Here is an 18969-nt window from a genome sequence, read left to right as displayed (position 1 = left end):
GGAAAACAAAAGTAGAATTTGGTAACACACGATTGCATTTCAACAAGTTTGAAGATATTTCAAGGTCAGTCGAAAAGAGTAATCAGGTGTTATCCATTCATGTATGCGTTTGTTTTGTCCGCTTTGTTGAAAAGCACCACGAAGCACTGTAAAACTTGTTATTGTCAAAGTGAGGTGCTTTTTTCAAAAGCCTTTTTCGGGCAGAAACGAAGGCAAGGTTTCCCCAGCAGTGTTATTGTGAGGTCTTCGAGGGCAAACTCTCAGTTCACCACTCTTGAACAGAGGCCCTTGCCTATTATTGTGAACGTGAAGAATCCATCTGAGCTTACTCAAGTTACGGAAGAAGTGGAACCTCCAGTTGTGACCCTACTAGATTCAAAACTAGACCGTTCCCTTTCTTGCTACGTGGAGCATGAGTTCGATCACGAAGGAACCACTTTTGTTGTTTTGAGTCCCTGCAGTCAGCCTGTATTCTTTGCAAGTTATCAACGAGACCAAACAGGTGACTGGGAACTGACACCTTTGGAAGACGAAGAGGTGATTGATCGTTTGTTTCCTTCCGCTTTTGAAACTCTAGCAGAACAAGAGATCTTTTTGAATCGTTCGGCGGTAACCTTAACTATCGATGGAGACTTGGAGAGTTTGGAGAAAGAATCGGAAGTAGAAATAGAGGCAGAAGAAGACGTTCGTCTTGTTAGCACTTTTATGGATGGCTTAACAGAAAACGAATATTATATCTTTGCTAATATGGACCCTTTTCTTATCCTTGGCAAGAAATCAGGAGATAACGGTTGGTTTTTTTGAGTCTTGTTGAAAGTTTGGCTCATTTTCCGAATAGTTATTTTATTAGGCAATGGAGAGTTTGACAAAGTTGCTCCTATAGCCGAGAGAAAGATGGAAGAGACTCTAGAACAACGAGGACTGTAATACGTTGATAAACTGAGTGGGGTAAGTCGTGCTCTTGATTTGCATTTGTTTTCAGTTATGATGAGAACGAGAATTGAACCCTAAAAGACGTTATGAAACCTTTTTCTGGGTGGTGTATAAAACTCTCTCCGGACTGAAACAAACTGACCCAAGAATTGAAGGCTTTTATGAAGGTTCTAAAAGTCTGCTTTTAGGAACCCGTCGAAGAGTATCAATCGACTGTTACACGATAAAGAATATGAATTTGTTGCTTCATAACTTGTTCAATCCACTTCAAGAACTTTGCAATTGTGCGGAAATCGAGTCTACATACTTTGGACGGTATTTACAAGCGCCTTTCAACTGTTTCTATCCTTTCCATTATCTCGCGGGTAGTTTATTATCTATAGTACTTTGAGCGATGTGTCTTCACAAGAAAGAATATTTACTATCAACATGGTTTTTTATTTCCATTGCTTCGATCATTGGATATTGAAAGCAAAGTCATTTTACATTTCTTGAGAATGTCATATTCCATGAGCGTAACGTTAAGGAGAATTCAATAATCGATCCAAGACTATGGAGATGAGATTGTTATTTTGATCACGAGCGTCGATGTGGGCTTTTATTCATGGCCTATCTTGGAAAGAAAATATTCGTACGAATACTTTAGGCAACTTGACAGAAGCAAGTCACGTCAACAAAAGAGTGAAAGTTGCACCTTTGGTAGGATGAAATACAATTCGGGACTTTTACTTATCATTCATTTAGACTATAGAAGCAGGAAAAGGAGCACGTTGGAAAGGTGCTAAATGGGCTGCAAAAAAACGACCTAAAAAACTGAGACCTTCAGATAAGTTTAGGAAACCTCCAAGTTATGAGGTTGATCCCATTCGTGCGTTAAAAGAGTAAGGATTACGTTGTTATAGAGCGACTGCTACTTGCTGACCACTGCTAGCCCACCTCCTGAATACACCATCGTTTCACAAGCAGAATCTACTTCTGATATACAGATAGAAAGTGCCGTGGAACAAGATTCTTAGAGTAGATAGTCAGGAATATTGCCGATAGAATCGTTTCTTCTTTTTTCAACATTATGGGTAGTATTTACTGTTGTTTCCCGGTGGAATGAGACATTTTGTCATAAGACATATTCAAATAATCTATTGTTTGTTTTCCATATCCTATCGATTCCACACAGTTCATGATTTCACTCCAACTTGAAAGTGGAGTTCGATCCACTTGAATACCAACAGTTTCCTTCGCAGTACGAACAATCGTTTCCATAGTCCAGATTACATGTACAAGATTCTCAATAGAAGTTGGGTACTTTTCACAAGCAAGCTTAACAAAGTCTCCTTTGTAATGTTGGCCGGTCATTCTTCGAATAGCCGCTTTTACTGGCACAGGTGCGTCTAGTACATCCAAATGAATGTATCCAATAACTCTCTTCTCTATGGGAATGGGACCAAACTTCTCTACAGGACCAGCGTGTAAACGCTGAGTACTAACTGAACAAGCTGACAATACATTTATGTGATGTTTAGTCAATCCATACTTCTCCACAATAGATTGTGCTGCGTTACCAGATACCTTTTGAAAAAAAAACACAGAGTGAGCTCATATACTATAGTCCACAAATATCACAAGTCTTACAGCCTTTTCGAATTCTTTGAGAATTTGTTCTTCCACCTGTTTTGGAATTTCAGGTTTTGCAGGAATATCGCTTTTTGGTTTCCTTTCCCTTGCTTCCTTGGCACGTTTTTCTGCCGCTTCTTGGTCTTCCTGTTTCACCGTAACGTCGAAAATATCGTCCAGTCCATCACTTTCTTCCTTAGAATCTTCCGTTTTCTTTTCTTTCTTACCATCTCTTCCGTCGATGTCTTTCGATAAATATCTTTGTGGTTTCAACTTTGAGGCATGAACAACATTTTCTTCAACAAAAAGTAAGCAATACACAAACCTCTGATCTCGTCCATCGTCCAAACAATTCTTTCCATTTAGGTGAAGCAAGAGATAAAGAATAGGTCGTCCCAAGTCTTGAACCTGTTAACATCCTCCTCGACCAAAATAGCAAGGAAAACGCCATCATCCAATAAGACAGTGTGCCAATCCAACGAGAATGAAATGTAGGAAATCCGTTGTTCTTACTGCACCCTCTTGGATAACACAACTTGAATACATGACATCTTCTTTGTCAATGATAATCATGAATGATATTGTTTAAAAAGATTCAGTTTCTCTGATTTTCAGCTAATGGACAATGCTATGTAAAATATATAGCTAAAAGAAAAGGATTCGATACCCCGTCCTCATAAGCATTGGAAGAAAAATGATGATCCCTGGCGCTCTCATTTTTGGGAATTTGAAAATCGACGAGTCGCCTGTTTCTTCCTCTCTCTCTCTCTCTCTCTCTCTCTCTCTTTCTATGCAAGACGAACTTTTAGAACAATGGAAACTTTTGGAGAAAAACACGACACAACTATCCATCACTACTAAAAAGATAAAAGAATCTTTGGGAAATATTTGTGACAAGGTTCTCGCCGCGGAAAGTAAGATTGAGCAGTTGACAACCCCTTTACACACTAGTGCACGAGAAATTTTGGCGGAAAATCATTTCAAGGAGCAAAACAATAAAGCGTATAAATAGCTGAATCTAATCACCATTGCGTTGGAGATATATAAGGCTTTATGGCAAAGGTTTCGAGCGGAATAGGATGGCATATTTCTTTTATCTTCTTATTGCATAAAATGATTTTTGGAATGTGAATGTTTTCCTATTTTTCTTGTGAAAAGATTATGGAGAAATAAAAGTTGTTAAAATTGTAGGATATTGTGTAATTGTGGTGATTGGTAGAGGAAATGGTACGCAAGTCTCGTCGTAGGAAACAACCCAAAAATAGTCCTCACGTAGATATGACTGAAGAAGACAGTGTTGATGGTTTAAAAGGGGAAGAAGATGGAAGTGAAAATAGGCAACTCACTGTGTTGGATTCTAGTTTTAGAAACAACTTGGAAGAGGCAGCGGACTCGGAGAACCTGTTGGAAAACAGACGCGAGGAACTTTCAAATGAACAAAGTGACCCTACAAGTAATATTTATGAAGCTCTTGGGGAACAAGTTGAGAATAAGAGAGAAGAATGGCAGCCAGAAAATTACGCTACCAATTCTCTGCCTTTTCAGAACCCCTTGCAAAAGAAGCTTTTTGACATTCGTCTACGTATGAACGAGGGTAGAAAGTTGAACTCTCAGGCAGTTGAAGAAGAGTTGAGAACGAACCATTTCCGTAGCAAAGGCGGACAAGTTTTACGCAAGTCACAACAGCAAAATAGCAGTCGAACGGAGAGTACCGTGGCCATAGGTTTAAAGGATAAGTTCTGGCGTGAGACAGCCGAACAAGCTGAACAACAACTAGCGAAAGAATTGATTAAGAAGCGTCGAAGCGGGGAAAAGCTCATTGGAGAAACGATATACGGTGAAGACAATTTGTATCGTGCATACGAAAAACGTTTGACAAGAATACCAGCAAGTGAAATAGACCGTAGTAAAGCACAGGAAGAAATGGACCAGCTTGAATATGGTCAGAGTATTCCAATTGATCCCGACAGGATTGAAAAAATGGTGGAAGAACTTGAGGAGACGGAAGAGCGTCGTAGGAAATTCAGCAAGTGGCACAAGTTTGATGAAGAAAGTGCAGATATTAGCTTCATCAATGAACGCAATCGCCGTTTCAATGAGAAGATTGCAAGGTCTTTTGATGAATATACACAGGAGATACGGCAGAATCTGGAACGAGGAACTGCTTTACCTTAAATATTTTTCATTTGTTTTTTGTACATTTCAAAAATGTATTGACTGTCGGTTGATTCTTCGATAGCTTTGTCTTCACGAAAACGGACAAAACGTGGAAAACGGAGAGATATTCCTCTTTGAGAATGAGCTAGTCCTATAGCTGCGCGATGAATGGGTGATAGTGTCAGTTCCGCTCCCCGAATTTCCCAAACCTAAGGAATGGTCAAGTTGAGTTTTTTCTCATATGAAAGAACATATACCTGACATGCTTGTAACCATATGGCTGGTCTCAAAGATTCATCCACTTGATAATACGGTGGCTTTATGGGAAGTGTTTTATCCCGCAGATAAAATTCGGTTAGGCTTTTATATTCTTCATCACTAAAGCCAGACATAACCTAAACATGTATATTGAGTGCATTATTTTTTTTTGAGAATAGCTCATAAGGACTAACTTTACAAACACTTTGGAATTCACCATCATAATAGCACGCCAATAAGAAAGGACTCAACCATCCTGCCTTTCTACCATTACCCCACCATGCAGCAATGGGAACCAAATCCATCGTATCGCTAATTCCTTCGACATAATCCTTTTTTATTTTGGACCAACCTTCAGATCTTTTGGAAGGATAATATACAGAATTGGGACCATCCAATGCTTTACACATGAGACCTTCACATCCATTGGATATAGCTCTGTTTAACCACGCTTCAACCTAAATATTCTCATTGGCCTCAACTAGACAAATATAGATAAAAACGAACCTCATTGACCTGGGAAGAGATGAGAGTTTCTGGTAGTGTGACAGAACGGACTCTAAAGTGTCGTTCCAAGAGCTGCCTTCGCTATTTTCGAAATATAACAAAAAGAATAAAGTGACATTCTTCAACATACCTGACGGAAGGACTGTTCAATCAAACATACTCCATTCAAAAACATTAGATCAAACACAATCACTCGAACCTATCCAACTATAACCAACTCTCCCAGATGAATGACAATGGCGTTACCTGAACCGTAATCTGATTCAACTGAACATCTTTTCTTGCACGAGTAGAAAGATACTGAAAGGGTAAATACATCTGAGAATGGGAAGGATTGACAGCGACAATCTCTGCATCTAAAATGGCACTAGTAACTCCTGAAATATCTGCAAAACTGGAAACTACATCAGGATATTTGCTAGTCATATCTTCTAAATGTCTCGAAAACAATTGGACGACTCCATTTTCAATAATATGCACTTGACATCTTTGGCCATCATATTTCCATTCACAACTAATATCCGAGTCTGTTCCAAGGTCTTTAATCATTTCATCCACACTTTTTGTAATCTTTCCAAGTTGAGGTTTCAAAGGTGTCCCGGGTTGTAACTTGCAGAACTCGTTCAACTGATTCCAAGAGTGCGTATCATTCACTAGAAATGTTATAATCCTTTCCCAATCAGAACATTCCGAAAATGCTCTATTCATTCTTTCCACCAGAAGTTTGGTTTCCGTCTTTCTTTCTATACTGTACTTTTGTACTTGTGCTCGAGAAGTTATTTCTTCCCCGTTACTACGAATAGCGTCCAAAATAATAAATGCTCTACCAAGTGCTGCAATCACTGTCTTTTCAACTGCACCGACTCGAATATGTTGTGATAAGATTCTTACAATATAACGAGCCTCAGGAGAGCGACTAGCAACCAACAACGATTGGATAAGATTTTTCTTTCGAGAAACACTTTTGACTCCATTTGTCTGTGCAATCTTTCTTAAACTCTGATAAACGTGTTGTGCGGTTAAATAATTCGGTTTGAAGAGTCTCTGTAGCCTTGAACAACAGATTTGTGCAACATCTCCCAAGTCTCCATATTGTTTATACAGCGAGCGCAAAGTTTCCTTTGAAACACTTGTTACTTCCATTATTGCTTTGGAAATAAGTGAACCTCCTACTCCTAGTTCAACTGCTTCCCATGGAGCTGCCACTCCTAGTAAAAAGAAATGAAGTGTTTAGAACATTCCAAAGTATCGTCCTGAATACCCACGATTGGTACACAAATATACAGCAGGTAACAAATCCTGTGGATATTTCAACAATATAGCTAGAAATAGGTCTGAAAGTATCTCAATGGAGCTCAGTCTACTGGAAGTAGCCTGAAGTATATCCAGCGTAATAGCTACAGCTTGAAAAGGGAAGCCTTGACTCTGCAGTTGTAGTTGAAATATATTGTCCATATGATTTCCCACAAAAACTTGAGTTTTCGTTGCTTGTTGTTCTGTCACATTCGTGGAACTTTGTGACAGTAGTTCATCACTGGTCGTCAAAGTTTGTTCTGTAGTTTCTGAAACATAGCTTGTTTCAGTAAAGTTTGTTTGGTTTGGTTGTAAAGAAAAAGGCGTTTGTTTATCAGTTCTTCTATCTTTTGTTGTGACAAACAACCACTGCTGAAGAGTGAGTTGAGTGCCTTGCTGATGATGACACATATTCTTTCGCCTCATGTAAGAAGCTCAAATCTCTTTTTCTCTCCATTGTTGTTGGATCATTTCAATATCATTTTCAATATCCTTTATGAGTTATTCTAACTTTATTGATCAGTATTCTATTCTTTCAAGACAAAAGATGATTATCCAATATCAAAAGACGACTCCATTGGATAACAATGCCATTCCATTCAATCTCATTTGGTTTTGGGTTTTCTACCAGAAGAAAGATTGGCCTTTCTCTTTTCTTTTTTGGGTACAGTTGGAAGCAAATATGGAAAATAACGCACTGGTAAAAATAGGACACTATAAACTAGGAAAAACGTTGGGAGTTGGCTCTTTTGGAAAAGTAAAACTTGCAGAACATGAAAAAACCGTAAGCTACTTATAGCTACCTCGTTGTGTTCCTAACCCTTTATTTCTTCTACAAGGGAAAAAAAGTGGCTGTGAAAATTCTCAACAAACAAAAAGTCAAGTCTTTGGGAATGGATGAAAAAGTGCGTAGAGAAATCAAGATTTTGAAGCTTTTTCAACATCCACACATCGTTCGTCTATATGAAGTGATTGACACTCCATCCGATATATTCGTGGTTACGGAATACATCAGTGGTGGTGAGCTCTTTGACTACATCGTAGAAAGAGGAAGACTATTGGAAGACGAAGCTAGAAAATGTTTCCAACAAGTAAGTTTCACCTTATGGAAATGCAATGTGCTTTATCAACTTAGTCGTGCAGATCATTTCCGGTGTAGCTTACTGTCATAGGCATATGGTAGTTCATAGAGACTTGAAACCAGAAAATTTGTTACTAGATGCCAATATGCATATCAAAATTGCGGACTTTGGTTTAGCGAATATCATGAAAGACGGTATATTTCTGAGAACAAGTTGTGGTTCACCCAATTATGCAGCTCCTGAAGTTATTTCGGGAAGACTTTACGCTGGTCCAGAAGTAAGAACACAAGTTATCTTTACATTTTCAACTCTCACTCATAGAAAGGTCGATGTATGGAGTTGTGGTGTTATTCTCTACGCTCTGTTATGTGGTTCTTTGCCATTTGATGATGAAAATATTCCCAATCTTTTTAAAAAAATTCGCGGAGGTATCTATGTTCTCCCTTCATTTCTATCCGAACAAGTACGAGATCTCATTTCCAAAATGTTGGTGACGGATCCTGTTGCCAGAATTACTGTTGAAAATATTCGTAAACATCCGTGGTTTCTAACCAAAATACCTCGATATATTGCTTTGGAAGAGAATGTCTCGGTACATCAAACGTTGCATATTGATGAATTGGTTCTGAAGATGGTTCAAGACCGTACCGGATTTCCTCGTCATAAAGTGGTTCACGCATTGCAACGTGGAAAAAGAAACGAATATACCGTAGCTTATCATCTAATCAAGGATTCTTTGATAAAAATGGAAATTGCTGAGCAATCGGAAGCCGCTTTATCGGAGTCTTCCAGTTCCTTTCCCATTCACAGGACCAAGCGAGAAGAAGAATATACCAAACTTTATCAGAAATATCAACCTACTAGGTAAGCTAGAATCACTCAAGTAGTCTCGTTCAATATGTTGGATGGAAATATTAGTTATTCATTGGGTTGTAACACAAGTATTCCGCATGCGGGACAAGTTATGTTACATATTTATCAGCAATTAGACCAACTGCAATGGAAATGGAGAGAATGTACAGCTTACCAAGTAAGTCAGTTGCACAATACTTTTTTTTTCTTTTGTGAATGTTGTCAGTTGAAAGTATTGGTTCCCCATTCCATCTATTCTTCTGCAACTCACTTGCCACCGTTGAAAATTGGAATTCAGTTATACAAAACTTTTGATGGCTATGTTATCGATCTACAAGTAAGTTCTTTCTCACTTTTTTCATTATATACATTGTTGTGAGACATAAAATAGAAAATACAAGGAGGAAATGACTCATTTTCGTTCTTTTATGCGTGTGACAAACTATTGGAACGATTAGGTTGGTAACCACTGATTGCCAAGCTTTTACAGAGAGTGATTGTTGCTTCCTTATTATTCATTTGTTATGGATGGAGCTATATCTTTGGTAGACCATTCATTTGATGAATGTTCTGTCAATGGAGATGGCTCGATGACCATGTTATCGTTGTCTTCTTCTTCTTCATTCAATTGCTGTACCACAGCATCCCAAGTTCCACCATTGCGATACAAGACATACAAAGCTATCGAGTCCATAAACATGAGAAAACAAGAAATAGAAACCAGAAATAAAGCGAATAGATAAGAATGTGAAATATCATGAATCAATCCAGAACATGTAGAACCCATCGCGGAACCTAAAAAATTCAAAGCTCCTAAAGTGCTTTGTGCAAATGCCAAATGAGAGAACCCCAACACTTGTGGAACAATTGCATAAATACTATTAAATATAACTCCCAAGGAAAGACCAAAAAATACACAAAACACCACAAATTGAACGTGACTGGATGCTGGATGAAAAAACAAAACATGTGGCCCTTTCACGCTTCCTGATAAGCGAAACAATAGTAATGTCGCCAACCAACACCATGCAGAAGCTACTAGCAAGGTTCTATAACGACAAGTACGGTCTGCAACATAACCACCCAATACCTTACTCAAAAGTGCACAAGTATTCAAAATAGCAAAATAAACAGTAGCTCTTTCATATCTCATGTGATTGTCTTCTTCTAAAAAGATTACAAAATGTTCATAAACAAAACCTAGCGCAAACTGTAAAGTAAAATAAAGAATAGCCAAAGCCATAAAACGACTTGAAAAAACAGTCTCTCGTAGCACTTGTCTCAAGTAACTTCTACTCCAAAATGGGCTTGTGTTTTCTACTGAAGATAAACACAAACGACTCTCATGAATAGAAGGATTATTGCGCGCTGACAACTTGACTTGTTCCGATAACGAACTCATCTCTCTAGGAGGAACAGGAGAATCTTGTCTTGAAAACTCCTCCATATCCACACGTTGTAGATGCTCTTCAGGAAGCGACTCGACATAGTTTTTTACCCATTTCTTCTCTTCAAGTACTTTGTAAGCAACAGGTAACACAAAAATAGAATATACTATCAATATGGACAAGTACGCCAATCGATATTTCCATAACTTGACCAAGTAACCCAATACAATAGGAGCTATCGAAGCTGCACAACTATATCCAGCAAGGACCAATCCAACGGCCAACCCTCTACTTTTAGAAAACCAACTGGAAGTCAGTACGATGACCACGTTGGTTCCCGACAACATGAAAGAGAGAGCAAATAATATACTTAAGGCGATGTACAACCAAACGGCAGGAGAAACCACATATAATATTCCCCCTAGCAAACCCAACAACAAACCAACCAAAAGACATCGACGAATGCCTAGATAATCAACGGCCAGTCCAGCAAAAGGAAGGCACAAGATGTTGCACAACTTGTAAATATTAAGAGGTACTGTAGCCTCAGAGAGTGATATATGAAGCTGTTTTCTCTCCGGTGATAATAATAAACTGGGAGCGATATAAATAACTGTCAAGTGAATTCCATGAACAAAAGCTGAAGCAAAAGCTATTCTCCAACGCTTCGAAAGAGTAAGTCGCATCCAAATGTCTCACAGAAGAAGGAAGATTCGACAAATTGATTATGTGACCAATGACATTTTTATTGTTCTCTTTCATCATTTTCACCATTTATCAAAGTTATCGTTCAACAAACGCAATCCATTCAAGCCAACCAGAATTGTACTTCCTTCATGAACAATAACAGCCAACCAAAGAGGCATAGTACCTACAACAGAGGCAGAAGAAGCAACTATCATACAAAACAACGCAAATATTATATTTTGGGTTACAATGCGCTTTGTACATTTTGCTTTTTTCCACAACCAAACTATATTAGTTAAATCAGGTTGTACAAGAATAATATCCGCAGCTTGGACAGCAGTGGCACTAGCAAGTCCTAACACAATGCCTGTAGTGGCAGCTGCTAACGCAGGAGCATCGTTCATTCCATCCCCAACCATAGCCAAACCACTCTTCAAAACAAAATGAGTCTATGTATTCGAAATAACTATAATTCAAAATACCTTCAAGCTCCATTCAGAAATCCAGTCCAACTTTGACTTTGGACTCAAAGAATGAACAATTTGAATGTTCTCTATTGAAGGTAACCATTCAATAATAGCATTCGTGGCTGCCAAACTGTCTCCAGTTACAATTGTAATACGTGCTTCATCTCTTTGTAAGCTCGATAATGCCTCAGCTGTCTCTGGTCTCAGCTGATCAACGAAACAAAATACTGCAATCTTTCCAAAAGAATCAGCAAGTACTGCAACTGATTCTCCACGACTCCCAGCTTCCTTCAACTTGCTTTCCAACCAAGTCAAACAACTATGTTCCAGGGAAAGATATTCCATAATATATGTCAACCTGCCAAACCAAACCTTTCTCTCCTGTCGTTCTTTAGAATCATGAGGATTTCTGTATGCGTTCGTCGATCGAAAAGTTCCTGATAATCCGAGACCTGAAATAGCTTGATAGTCGCTTGGAATATCCAGGGAGAGTTTTGCATTCTCCGCTGCAGCTTGTAAAGCTCTGGCAAATGGATGAACTGTACCCCTTTCCAAAGATGCAGCTAACATAAGAGCTTCTTCTAATCCTACATGCTGACAAACACTATTGGAAAAACAACTAACATATGGTGCTTAGAATGTTTCATGTTTCAATAATAATACTTACGAGTATTGCCGTGTAGAGATATTACTATTATACTCGTGAAGTATTTGAGATACATTCCATACAATTTCTGGCTGGCAGCAATACGAAGAATATGTCATGATACGCACAAGGTGCACTTTCCCCATAGTCAAGGTACCCGTCTTATCAAATGCAAAATGACTACAACTTGAAACATTTTCAATAGCCTTCGCACCACCTTTGATAAAAACTCCACGAGAGGCTGCTACACTTAGACAACTTAGATAGGCAACTGGAGCACCTATGACTAGTGCACATGGACTTGTAGTTACTAAAAACCCTAAACCTCTCGATAGTGAACCCCCAGAACCCCAAAATGTAATTACACTTCTTCCAAAGAGTCTACTTAAAGGAGCCAAAAAAACTATAATACAAAAAGATATGAATAAGACTACCCTTGAATACAAACTTCCCCATCGATCTATCCAAACTTGGATAGGAGGGCGGTTCTTTTTTGCTTCAGCAATAAGAAGAAGAATCCGCTGTAGAGTAGACTCGCTACTCATTCTAGACACTTCCAAAACTAACGAGCCATCTAGCGTTCGACTGCCTGATAGTACTTCACTTCCTTCACCAACAGAAGATGGCAAAGTTTCTCCATTAAAATGTTCTCTTGTCACGAAGGCTGAGCCTTTCTTTACAATACCATCACAAGGAGCTATTTCACCTGCTCTAACCAAAATCCAATCTCCAGGTTTCACTTGTGAAACACTTACTTCACGAGGTGACTTGAACAACTTTAGAGTATATTATTTATACTACAAAAAAAGACCTACGTCATACAACTTGTCCCTGGTTCCAACACATAAAGCAGTCTGAGGAATGTGATCTCGAAGGGAGTCCAACCTTTTTGTCGCAAATTGCTGAACTTTTCTCTCTGCTATATGTGACGATGTATAGAGAAGAACTAGCAAAGTGCCTTCAAATATGGATCCTAGAAAAAAAGAAGCTAATGCTGCAGCAGTCATCAAAACATCGATATTAATATCTCGGGCTTTCAAGGATATAACTGTATCGTCCAAAGCAGGCAGTCCACAAATAGCGAAACAAGTTCCGACTAATAGTGTCTCGAAAGACTTATTAACACGAAAAACGTATCGTCCCACCAAAGCTACAATAAATATACAAGCTGCAAATAAAGGCAAGCGGATATCGCTTTCTAAAGAAATTCGAAAAGTTTCCAACTTGTCCGCAATATTCTTTGGAAATAACTGGTATATTAAGAACTTTACGAACGACTCATTTCTGTTACCACTGCTACCACACAAGGTTCCCTCACAGTGTAGTAAGCTTTCATCCAGACAAAGACTTTGTGAAGGATTCCTTTGTTCTTCACTTTTTGAAGAAAAGTCAAAACCGTGAAGAGGTCCATGATGACAAGTATCTTTCTGTAGATGTGCAACCAAGGTCGTTTTCCAATAAAAGTGGGGGAGGGCCTTCCAACAAGTAACTAACAGCCGACTTCTCTTCCTCAAGGGAAAACTCCATGAGACAGAACAAGAAGTACCGTATGATTTTACACTCAAGTTGTTTCTCTTTACTGAGAGAGGAGATACTTCTGTGTTGCAGTGAATGAACAAACTTGACTTGCAACGCATTTCTTCTTCAACAGAGAATAAGACATAATTCCAACCCATCATGTTATGAGCCAACAAATAAATGATGAATGATGGTGAGAGATTCGAGGAAATCCAATGGAAGAAGACAAGTTGAGATGCCTTCAATATAAAAGCACGATTCAAGCAGATACGAATAGTTACAATGTTTTTTGAATATAATAGTTGTCTCTCCATGATTGATGTGAGTTTCGAAATAGAGAATAGTCTTGCATGAGGTTCCCAATGAGAATTCCCGCCATGGGTGGGAGTGACGTGGAACAACAGATTTCCTTGGCTCATTTGAGTTTCCATTCATGGCTTCACCTGCAAAGAAAAAGAAAAGTCCCTACCAGGTTGTGACACCAGAGGATATTCGACTTTTAAAGAGGTTGAATAGCAATATTAGAGTAAGAGATGAATGTAACATGATTCCAACTCCTGCGAGAATTTCTATTCCTTTACCTAGTTCGAAACACGAGAATACTGTTTCTTACTCGGAGATGTATAGCCATTATCCATTGAAATATTGTACAAGATTGGAAAGAAATACAAGTGAACTTGAGAATTCGAGAAATACAGATAACATTACGAGGAAGATAAATGATATATGGGAATATCCCTCAGTATTCTTGAAGAGACAATCCCAGTATGAAAGGAAGAAACAACCAATATTTTCAAAAGTAGCTAGAAAATTAACTTTCGAAATTCGAACCAGACCAAAATGGATATCGCCTACTTTCAAAACTATTGTTGCCATTTTACGTATACTTATGTTATTCATCCTATTTTGTCTGATTCTTTCCTCAACAAGTTATTCATTTGCAGATATACACAGTGATTGTGGAAAACTAACAAGTGGTAGAGAACACTTTTGTCATCCTAATATAAACGTGACCAGTATTTACCAAACCACGTGTAAGGAAGGCCTCATAATGATAGGAAGTATAGAATGTATTCCTGACAACTCATCGAATCGAATGCTAGTAGAACTGTATAATATCACTCTCCATATACTTAAAACTAGATGGGATAGTCAATGTTCTTTCAAAGAAGGATTTCATGATTTCGGAATGACAGTGGAACAGCTACAGCAAGCTATATTATCAAGTCATCAGGTAAGTCTCAATGGAAACTAAAATTGTCTTCTCAGTTTTTCATAAAAGAACGCAAACGACATGTCGGAGATACTCAAAAAGTTACCATTCTATCTTTCGAAGACTTCAGGGATTGTATGGAAAACAACATCCCATCAACCCATTCAATATTATTATGTGCTCAATTGGAATGTCCTGTCTTGGAAATGTTGGTTTGGAATACAGTGTCGCCAATATTGGCTATTTGCAGCTATTCTAGCATCTATTTCACAATTTCATTTATTTCATTTCCATTAGTTAGTGATTTCGATACTTGAAAGTGTAAACTTGTATAGTTGATTTCTTTTTCGTCGAATATTTTCCATTCGTTCTTGCAATTCTGCTGGCAACTCAACAGAATATAATAAATATTCACAATGTTGAAAAGCACGGAGACTTCCAATCTGTTGCAAAGAGCCACAATTTTCTAAATATAAATACTTGTTGATTATTTCCATTTGTAATCTCTTCCAGAACAGATATTCTTCTGCAATCAGAGCTAGTCGTCTTCTTTCTTCTTCTTCACAGTTTTTCAACCAACGTATATGTACTCTTTGAAGCACTTGACGAAAGAAAGACTTCCAATCCAATCCGAATCGACTTTCAAGATACATATCCAACTTGTCTCTATACTTTTCCAGTTCCGAATGGAGTTCAGCCCAATGCGACATATATGAACTACTACTACTACTGTTGCAATGAGGAAAACTGGTCACTTGATAACGATCACGATAGTCTAACTTGTCTTCTGTAGAAAGATGGACAATAATACCAAAATCATTTCTCAAAATTTCACAAAAGTCTTTCATCCAAGCCTCTTCTACTAGATATCCTCGTACTACATAACGACCAGTTCCTCGTCTCCTACCACTCACTCCAGTAGGAATATATCGTCCGTACACATGAATTCGAGAAAACTCCCTTTGCATACATCGCCTTCCTCCAATAGGACTAATGCGCTTTTCTTTATCAAACATATATACTGCCAGACAACGAGTTAACTGTTGGGTGAATTCTCTATGCTTCCTTCGTGTTACTTCCAGTTCTTCCCCAATTCCCGTTAAAACTTCGTTCACTATCCAAAGATGGGTCAACAAACAGGCTTTTTTCAAAACGAAAGAGCCAAAAAGCTCGCCGACTACATCCAACACAAACTTGTTGTATATCTCCTCAAAAGACTGAACACTAGGTTTTCCTTCAAAGCATCGACTAGCCGAACAAGAACTTTTATCGAGACGAATTCTGAACAATTTCCACAATACTTGAGCTTGCTTCTGTATGAAAGCAAAGTTGTGATGTTGTATGAATAAACGACAAACTCCACGTCTCAAGTCTGCCTTTGCAAACTCTTCTGCCGCACACTCTTCTGAAAGCTTATGCTGCAGTTTAGTATGTTTCCTCTTTGATTCTACTTTTTGCAATCCTTGATTCCAATCAATAATATCGACCTCTTCAACAGTTCTCTCATTCGAGTTGTGAAACACCTGAACAAAGTACGTTTGTGATGAGTCTCCCCAACGATCTCCGAAAAAGCAAATCTTTGACACTTCTTCTCTGTAAAACAAGGAGTAATGGAACAAGTTGTTGTTTTCCCTATTCTTGAGTGCGTGGAAAAGTTTGGAATCGAGTTGCTTATCCAACAAATCCCACAGACTTGGCATTCACCAAATGACAAACGAAAGCCATTTTTTGTGGAATTCCTCGAGTTCCATTTGTTACACTGGCGCAGTAACTTGATATGATTCGATCATGAAGAACAAGTATATTGTTTTGTAGAATAGGTACTTTACTCATATGAATATCCAAAAAGCTTCAATTCTTCCAATTCATCACTAGTATTGTAACTTTGCATGTCCTCTTCTCAATATGAGAAACTATCATTCTTTGGAAACAATTATTAAGATAGCCATTCACTCTTTCACAGATATAAATGATCATCATCACACAAATGGACGGCCATTCTCATTCTTCTTCCTTTCATTTAATCAGGTTTTGTGTTCTTCACATCATCTACACAAGGAAGACAATCTTTATCTTCAAAAACAACTACTTGCGACAATCCCTCTGCATCATCCCATTTATCTTCATCACTCCAATAAGGCCTCTTTCTCAAGACCCATTCATTTTGGTCGATATGAATGTTCTTTTGGTGCATCACATTTCCATTGCCATATACATTGGATGCTTCACAGAAGAGATGTAATGGATGGGTCATTGATTCCTGTTTATCTTCAACGACTGTATACTCTCTGCACTTTCCATGAAGAATAGTTTCATTCATGGAATAAGAATTATCCGCAATCGTACCCTCACTCAACGACCTACTTTGCACATCCATATTTTCTGACAAACTAGGAACAATCGTTTTCTCTGAGAATCGATAGCGATCAACAGGCACTCTGGTTCCACTTTGAAAACAAGCAAACAACCACTCCAACTGAACTACTGGAATTCCCCATTTCAATGCCATTTGATATTTCTCACTATTCGCAGCTTGGACAATCAAGTGAGTAGTTTGCCTTCTCGACAGTCGTTCTAAATAGCATGCTCCAATCAAATGAATGATTTCCTTTATATATTCTCGATTGTAGTCAATCTTGGTGCAATCTTCTTCTAAATTATTGTGGAATCCTGACAAAGTTATTTTACAAGGAAGCATAGTCTCCAAAGGTAACCGCCATTGCAAGGGTCGGAATAAAACACTAATACAAGGAGACAACAAACGATGAAAACGTAAACATGCTTTAACCCAATAACTAGTGACAATACAAATCTTGTCAGGAAACGTGTCCACAGCTCCATGGCGAACAATAAGATGGGTTGGAACTCCATTATCTTGAACCAAAACGCCCTGTTCTTGCTGAATATCGTTGGACAGCTCCTGTTCCAATCCTTCCATGCTGAACACTGAAGAATGAAAACGAAAACGAAGACCGCGAAATATACAACTAGAAAACTGCTGTTGTACAGTTTTTGTCCTGTCTTTTTTACTGTTTGCCAATGTTGCTGTATTGCCTTGTTCTGGTAACAAGCTGCCATCTCCATAGCAAGGAAATGTCTCCATGGGATATAAATCATCTAAAGATACGCGAAAAGAGCCATCATACAAAAGTTGACCATTCTTCACACAACTGTTGAGCCATTCAAAGGTTACAAAACGCACATTGGAATGAAAATGAGACACAATCAACTCACGATAACGATGCAACTCAGAAACATGTCGGTCCGAACCAAATACGATGTGAGTCAAAGGAGAAAATAGGCAAGTACTTCGAGTGGCTCCTGTCAAATGCAATAAATGAGTTCCACGTTTTACTTCTTCTTCCGTACAACAGAATAAATAAATACGACAAGAGAGAAGAATGAAAGATGTTGTTATACAACAAGACATGGATGAATCATCTACTTGCGTTACTGAAGCCTGTCTGGGTCTCTTCGTCTGCGGTGCATTCGACACAGAATCCACAGGATTTACTTTATTAACTCCGGTCTGTGTTGTCAATTTGTATTGGCTCTCATCACAAAGTTTTTCGTATTTTTGACAACTCCAGAGCCATTCAATGGTAACTATGTGCATCTTACACTTTAACGCAAATTCATATTTCAAACCTTTGGGTTCTATTCCTATAAGATGAGTACAAGTCTTGGAGAGGTCACCCGAATAAGCTGCTCCTAAAGAAATACAAACTTGTTCTACTTTTCTTCTAGTCTCCAGAGATAACCCTGTAACACTAATAAATATGCCCTGTAAGGGTTTGAGACGAAAATCAGAAAAAGCATCCAACGGCCTCTCAAGTTTATCAAAGGAAAGTAACCAATCTGGATGCACCAAAGGAATACCCAGCTCTTGGGCCGCTCGTGTCTTAGGAGATCCTACTTTAGTGCACAATAATACGGAAACACTAGAGTCAAACTCCTTCCAAGTAGCTCCAAAGGAACAGGCAATAGTCTTCAATCTTTCTATCTGTTCTACGGGAACGCCTGAGGAAGAAAATTTCCAGTTTTGCAACATCTTATCTCCTTTACTTCCACTCATGGTAAAATACTGTAGAGTTTACTACTTGACATGTATCATTACAGCTAAAGCTACAAAAGTGGACTGTTACGATGAACAATCAATTTTACATAAAAATCAAATAAATCATTTTGAGAAGAGAAATTCTCGCATCTTTGCTATATCATTCTATGGTTGCTGGTTATTCACTTTAAAATTTCTTTTTTTCATAGTTTTTAGAGACTTTATATAGCTTGCAGAAGCCTTGTGGAACAAAATAAATCAAGACTTGATGCAATAGGGGCGAGATATATAATCCATTGC

At 38.3% G+C, this 18969-nt stretch overlaps 11 protein-coding genes across 12 annotated transcripts; 5 read left to right on the top strand and 6 right to left on the bottom strand.

Annotated features, from left to right (window-relative positions):
* Window position 1: 1 nt before the first annotated feature.
* Gasu_35730 (uncharacterized protein) lies at window positions 2-1476 on the top strand. Its single transcript, XM_005705465.1, has 2 exons — window positions 2-790; window positions 839-1476. The coding sequence occupies exons 1-2, from the start codon at window positions 100-102 to the stop codon at window positions 925-927; spliced, it is 780 nt and encodes a 259-aa protein (XP_005705522.1). The 5' UTR covers window positions 2-99; the 3' UTR covers window positions 928-1476.
* Window positions 1477-1481: 5 nt separating this feature from the next.
* Window positions 1482-1986, top strand: Gasu_35720 (uncharacterized protein). Its single transcript, XM_005705464.1, has 3 exons — window positions 1482-1632; window positions 1678-1814; window positions 1865-1986. Exons 1-3 carry the CDS (start codon window positions 1522-1524, stop codon window positions 1947-1949), a joined length of 333 nt encoding a protein of 110 aa, XP_005705521.1. The 5' UTR covers window positions 1482-1521; the 3' UTR covers window positions 1950-1986.
* A 4-nt stretch (window positions 1987-1990) lies between these two features.
* Window positions 1991-3081, bottom strand: Gasu_35710 (uncharacterized protein). Its single transcript, XM_005705463.1, has 3 exons — window positions 2870-3081; window positions 2563-2817; window positions 1991-2499 (listed from the first exon to the last, which is right to left on the bottom strand). Exons 1-3 carry the CDS (start codon window positions 2960-2962, stop codon window positions 2014-2016), a joined length of 834 nt encoding a protein of 277 aa, XP_005705520.1. The 5' UTR covers window positions 2963-3081; the 3' UTR covers window positions 1991-2013.
* A 120-nt stretch (window positions 3082-3201) lies between these two features.
* Window positions 3202-3733, top strand: Gasu_35700 (uncharacterized protein). The gene has a single exon (XM_005705462.1). The coding sequence runs from the start codon at window positions 3239-3241 to the stop codon at window positions 3554-3556; it is 318 nt and encodes a 105-aa protein (XP_005705519.1). The 5' UTR covers window positions 3202-3238; the 3' UTR covers window positions 3557-3733.
* Window positions 3734-3741: 8 nt separating this feature from the next.
* Gasu_35690 (pre-mRNA-splicing factor SYF2) lies at window positions 3742-4876 on the top strand. The gene has a single exon (XM_005705461.1). The coding sequence runs from the start codon at window positions 3769-3771 to the stop codon at window positions 4717-4719; it is 951 nt and encodes a 316-aa protein (XP_005705518.1). The 5' UTR covers window positions 3742-3768; the 3' UTR covers window positions 4720-4876.
* Window positions 4877-4880: 4 nt separating this feature from the next.
* Gasu_35680 (DNA ligase 1) lies at window positions 4881-7211 on the bottom strand. The gene is made up of 6 exons (XM_005705460.1): window positions 6732-7211; window positions 5713-6674; window positions 5597-5665; window positions 5467-5547; window positions 5154-5417; window positions 4881-5096 (listed from the first exon to the last, which is right to left on the bottom strand). The coding sequence occupies exons 1-6, from the start codon at window positions 7183-7185 to the stop codon at window positions 4911-4913; spliced, it is 2016 nt and encodes a 671-aa protein (XP_005705517.1). The 5' UTR covers window positions 7186-7211; the 3' UTR covers window positions 4881-4910.
* Window positions 7212-7351: 140 nt separating this feature from the next.
* On the top strand, window positions 7352-9095 carry Gasu_35670 (serine/threonine protein kinase). Of its 2 annotated transcripts, XM_005705458.1 has the most exons (6): window positions 7352-7543; window positions 7599-7850; window positions 7903-8118; window positions 8167-8705; window positions 8760-8871; window positions 8920-9095. In XM_005705458.1, exons 1-6 carry the CDS (start codon window positions 7442-7444, stop codon window positions 9070-9072), a joined length of 1374 nt encoding a protein of 457 aa, XP_005705515.1. In that variant the 5' UTR covers window positions 7352-7441; the 3' UTR covers window positions 9073-9095. The 2 variants fall into 2 exon arrangements, with proteins under 2 accessions (XP_005705515.1, XP_005705516.1); XM_005705459.1 differs by lacking the exon at window positions 8920-9095 and having other exon boundaries at window positions 8167-8876.
* Window positions 9096-9600: 505 nt separating this feature from the next.
* On the bottom strand, window positions 9601-10781 carry Gasu_35660 (MFS transporter). The gene is made up of 2 exons (XM_005705457.1): window positions 9733-10781; window positions 9601-9680 (listed from the first exon to the last, which is right to left on the bottom strand). The coding sequence occupies exons 1-2, from the start codon at window positions 10765-10767 to the stop codon at window positions 9672-9674; spliced, it is 1044 nt and encodes a 347-aa protein (XP_005705514.1). The 5' UTR covers window positions 10768-10781; the 3' UTR covers window positions 9601-9671.
* Window positions 10782-10810: 29 nt separating this feature from the next.
* Gasu_35650 (metal transporting P-type ATPase) lies at window positions 10811-13591 on the bottom strand. The gene is made up of 4 exons (XM_005705456.1): window positions 12697-13591; window positions 11903-12648; window positions 11251-11854; window positions 10811-11199 (listed from the first exon to the last, which is right to left on the bottom strand). Exons 1-4 carry the CDS (start codon window positions 13558-13560, stop codon window positions 10849-10851), a joined length of 2565 nt encoding a protein of 854 aa, XP_005705513.1. The 5' UTR covers window positions 13561-13591; the 3' UTR covers window positions 10811-10848.
* Window positions 13592-14875: 1284 nt separating this feature from the next.
* Window positions 14876-16331, bottom strand: Gasu_35640 (uncharacterized protein). Its single transcript, XM_005705455.1, has one exon. It carries the CDS (start codon window positions 16310-16312, stop codon window positions 14906-14908), a length of 1407 nt encoding a protein of 468 aa, XP_005705512.1. The 5' UTR covers window positions 16313-16331; the 3' UTR covers window positions 14876-14905.
* A 90-nt stretch (window positions 16332-16421) lies between these two features.
* Window positions 16422-18801, bottom strand: Gasu_35630 (topoisomerase (DNA) II binding protein 1). The gene has a single exon (XM_005705454.1). It carries the CDS (start codon window positions 18685-18687, stop codon window positions 16633-16635), a length of 2055 nt encoding a protein of 684 aa, XP_005705511.1. The 5' UTR covers window positions 18688-18801; the 3' UTR covers window positions 16422-16632.
* Window positions 18802-18969: the final 168 nt, after the last annotated feature.

This window comes from Galdieria sulphuraria (genome assembly GCF_000341285.1).
Source record: "Galdieria sulphuraria unplaced genomic scaffold scaf_29, whole genome shotgun sequence".
NCBI lineage: Eukaryota > Rhodophyta > Bangiophyceae > Galdieriales > Galdieriaceae > Galdieria > Galdieria sulphuraria.
This window is presented reverse-complemented; position numbering and strand designations above follow the sequence as displayed.

Excerpts from the sequence above, each read along its gene's own strand:
- Gasu_35730 (XM_005705465.1), top strand. The coding sequence starts at position 100 with ATGTATGCGTTTGTTTTGTCCGCTTTGTTGAAAAGCACCACGAAGCAC. Across the intron at positions 791-838 it reads CAAGAAATCAGGAGATAACG|TTATTTTATTAGGCAATGGA; the intron begins GTTGGTTTTTTT and ends TTTTCCGAATAG.
- Gasu_35720 (XM_005705464.1), top strand. The coding sequence starts at position 1,522 with ATGTGGGCTTTTATTCATGGCCTATCTTGGAAAGAAAATATTCGTACG. Across the intron at positions 1,633-1,677 it reads GAGTGAAAGTTGCACCTTTG|ACTATAGAAGCAGGAAAAGG; the intron begins GTAGGATGAAAT and ends TCATTCATTTAG. Across the intron at positions 1,815-1,864 it reads CCCATTCGTGCGTTAAAAGA|CCCACCTCCTGAATACACCA; the intron begins GTAAGGATTACG and ends GACCACTGCTAG.
- Gasu_35710 (XM_005705463.1), bottom strand. The coding sequence starts at position 2,962 with ATGTTAACAGGTTCAAGACTTGGGACGACCTATTCTTTATCTCTTGCT. Across the intron at positions 2,818-2,869 it reads GACGATGGACGAGATCAGAG|TTGAAACCACAAAGATATTT; the intron begins GTTTGTGTATTG and ends CATGCCTCAAAG. Across the intron at positions 2,500-2,562 it reads TCAAAGAATTCGAAAAGGCT|GTATCTGGTAACGCAGCACA; the intron begins GTAAGACTTGTG and ends TTTTTTCAAAAG.
- Gasu_35700 (XM_005705462.1), top strand. The coding sequence starts at position 3,239 with ATGATGATCCCTGGCGCTCTCATTTTTGGGAATTTGAAAATCGACGAG.
- Gasu_35690 (XM_005705461.1), top strand. The coding sequence starts at position 3,769 with ATGGTACGCAAGTCTCGTCGTAGGAAACAACCCAAAAATAGTCCTCAC.
- Gasu_35680 (XM_005705460.1), bottom strand. The coding sequence starts at position 7,185 with ATGAGGCGAAAGAATATGTGTCATCATCAGCAAGGCACTCAACTCACT. Across the intron at positions 5,666-5,712 it reads TGAATCAGATTACGGTTCAG|GTTCGAGTGATTGTGTTTGA; the intron begins GTAACGCCATTG and ends ATAGTTGGATAG. Across the intron at positions 5,418-5,466 it reads TCTCTTCCCAGGTCAATGAG|GTTGAAGCGTGGTTAAACAG; the intron begins GTTCGTTTTTAT and ends GAGAATATTTAG.
- Gasu_35670 (XM_005705458.1), top strand. The coding sequence starts at position 7,442 with ATGGAAAATAACGCACTGGTAAAAATAGGACACTATAAACTAGGAAAA. Across the intron at positions 8,119-8,166 it reads GACTTTACGCTGGTCCAGAA|GTCGATGTATGGAGTTGTGG; the intron begins GTAAGAACACAA and ends ACTCATAGAAAG. Across the intron at positions 8,706-8,759 it reads CAGAAATATCAACCTACTAG|TTATTCATTGGGTTGTAACA; the intron begins GTAAGCTAGAAT and ends TGGAAATATTAG.
- Gasu_35660 (XM_005705457.1), bottom strand. The coding sequence starts at position 10,767 with ATGCGACTTACTCTTTCGAAGCGTTGGAGAATAGCTTTTGCTTCAGCT.
- Gasu_35650 (XM_005705456.1), bottom strand. The coding sequence starts at position 13,560 with ATGATGGGTTGGAATTATGTCTTATTCTCTGTTGAAGAAGAAATGCGT. Across the intron at positions 12,649-12,696 it reads CCAGGGACAAGTTGTATGAC|TCACCTCGTGAAGTAAGTGT; the intron begins GTAGGTCTTTTT and ends AAGTTGTTCAAG. Across the intron at positions 11,200-11,250 it reads TTTCTGAATGGAGCTTGAAG|AGTGGTTTGGCTATGGTTGG; the intron begins GTATTTTGAATT and ends TTTGTTTTGAAG.
- Gasu_35640 (XM_005705455.1), bottom strand. The coding sequence starts at position 16,312 with ATGCCAAGTCTGTGGGATTTGTTGGATAAGCAACTCGATTCCAAACTT.
- Gasu_35630 (XM_005705454.1), bottom strand. The coding sequence starts at position 18,687 with ATGAGTGGAAGTAAAGGAGATAAGATGTTGCAAAACTGGAAATTTTCT.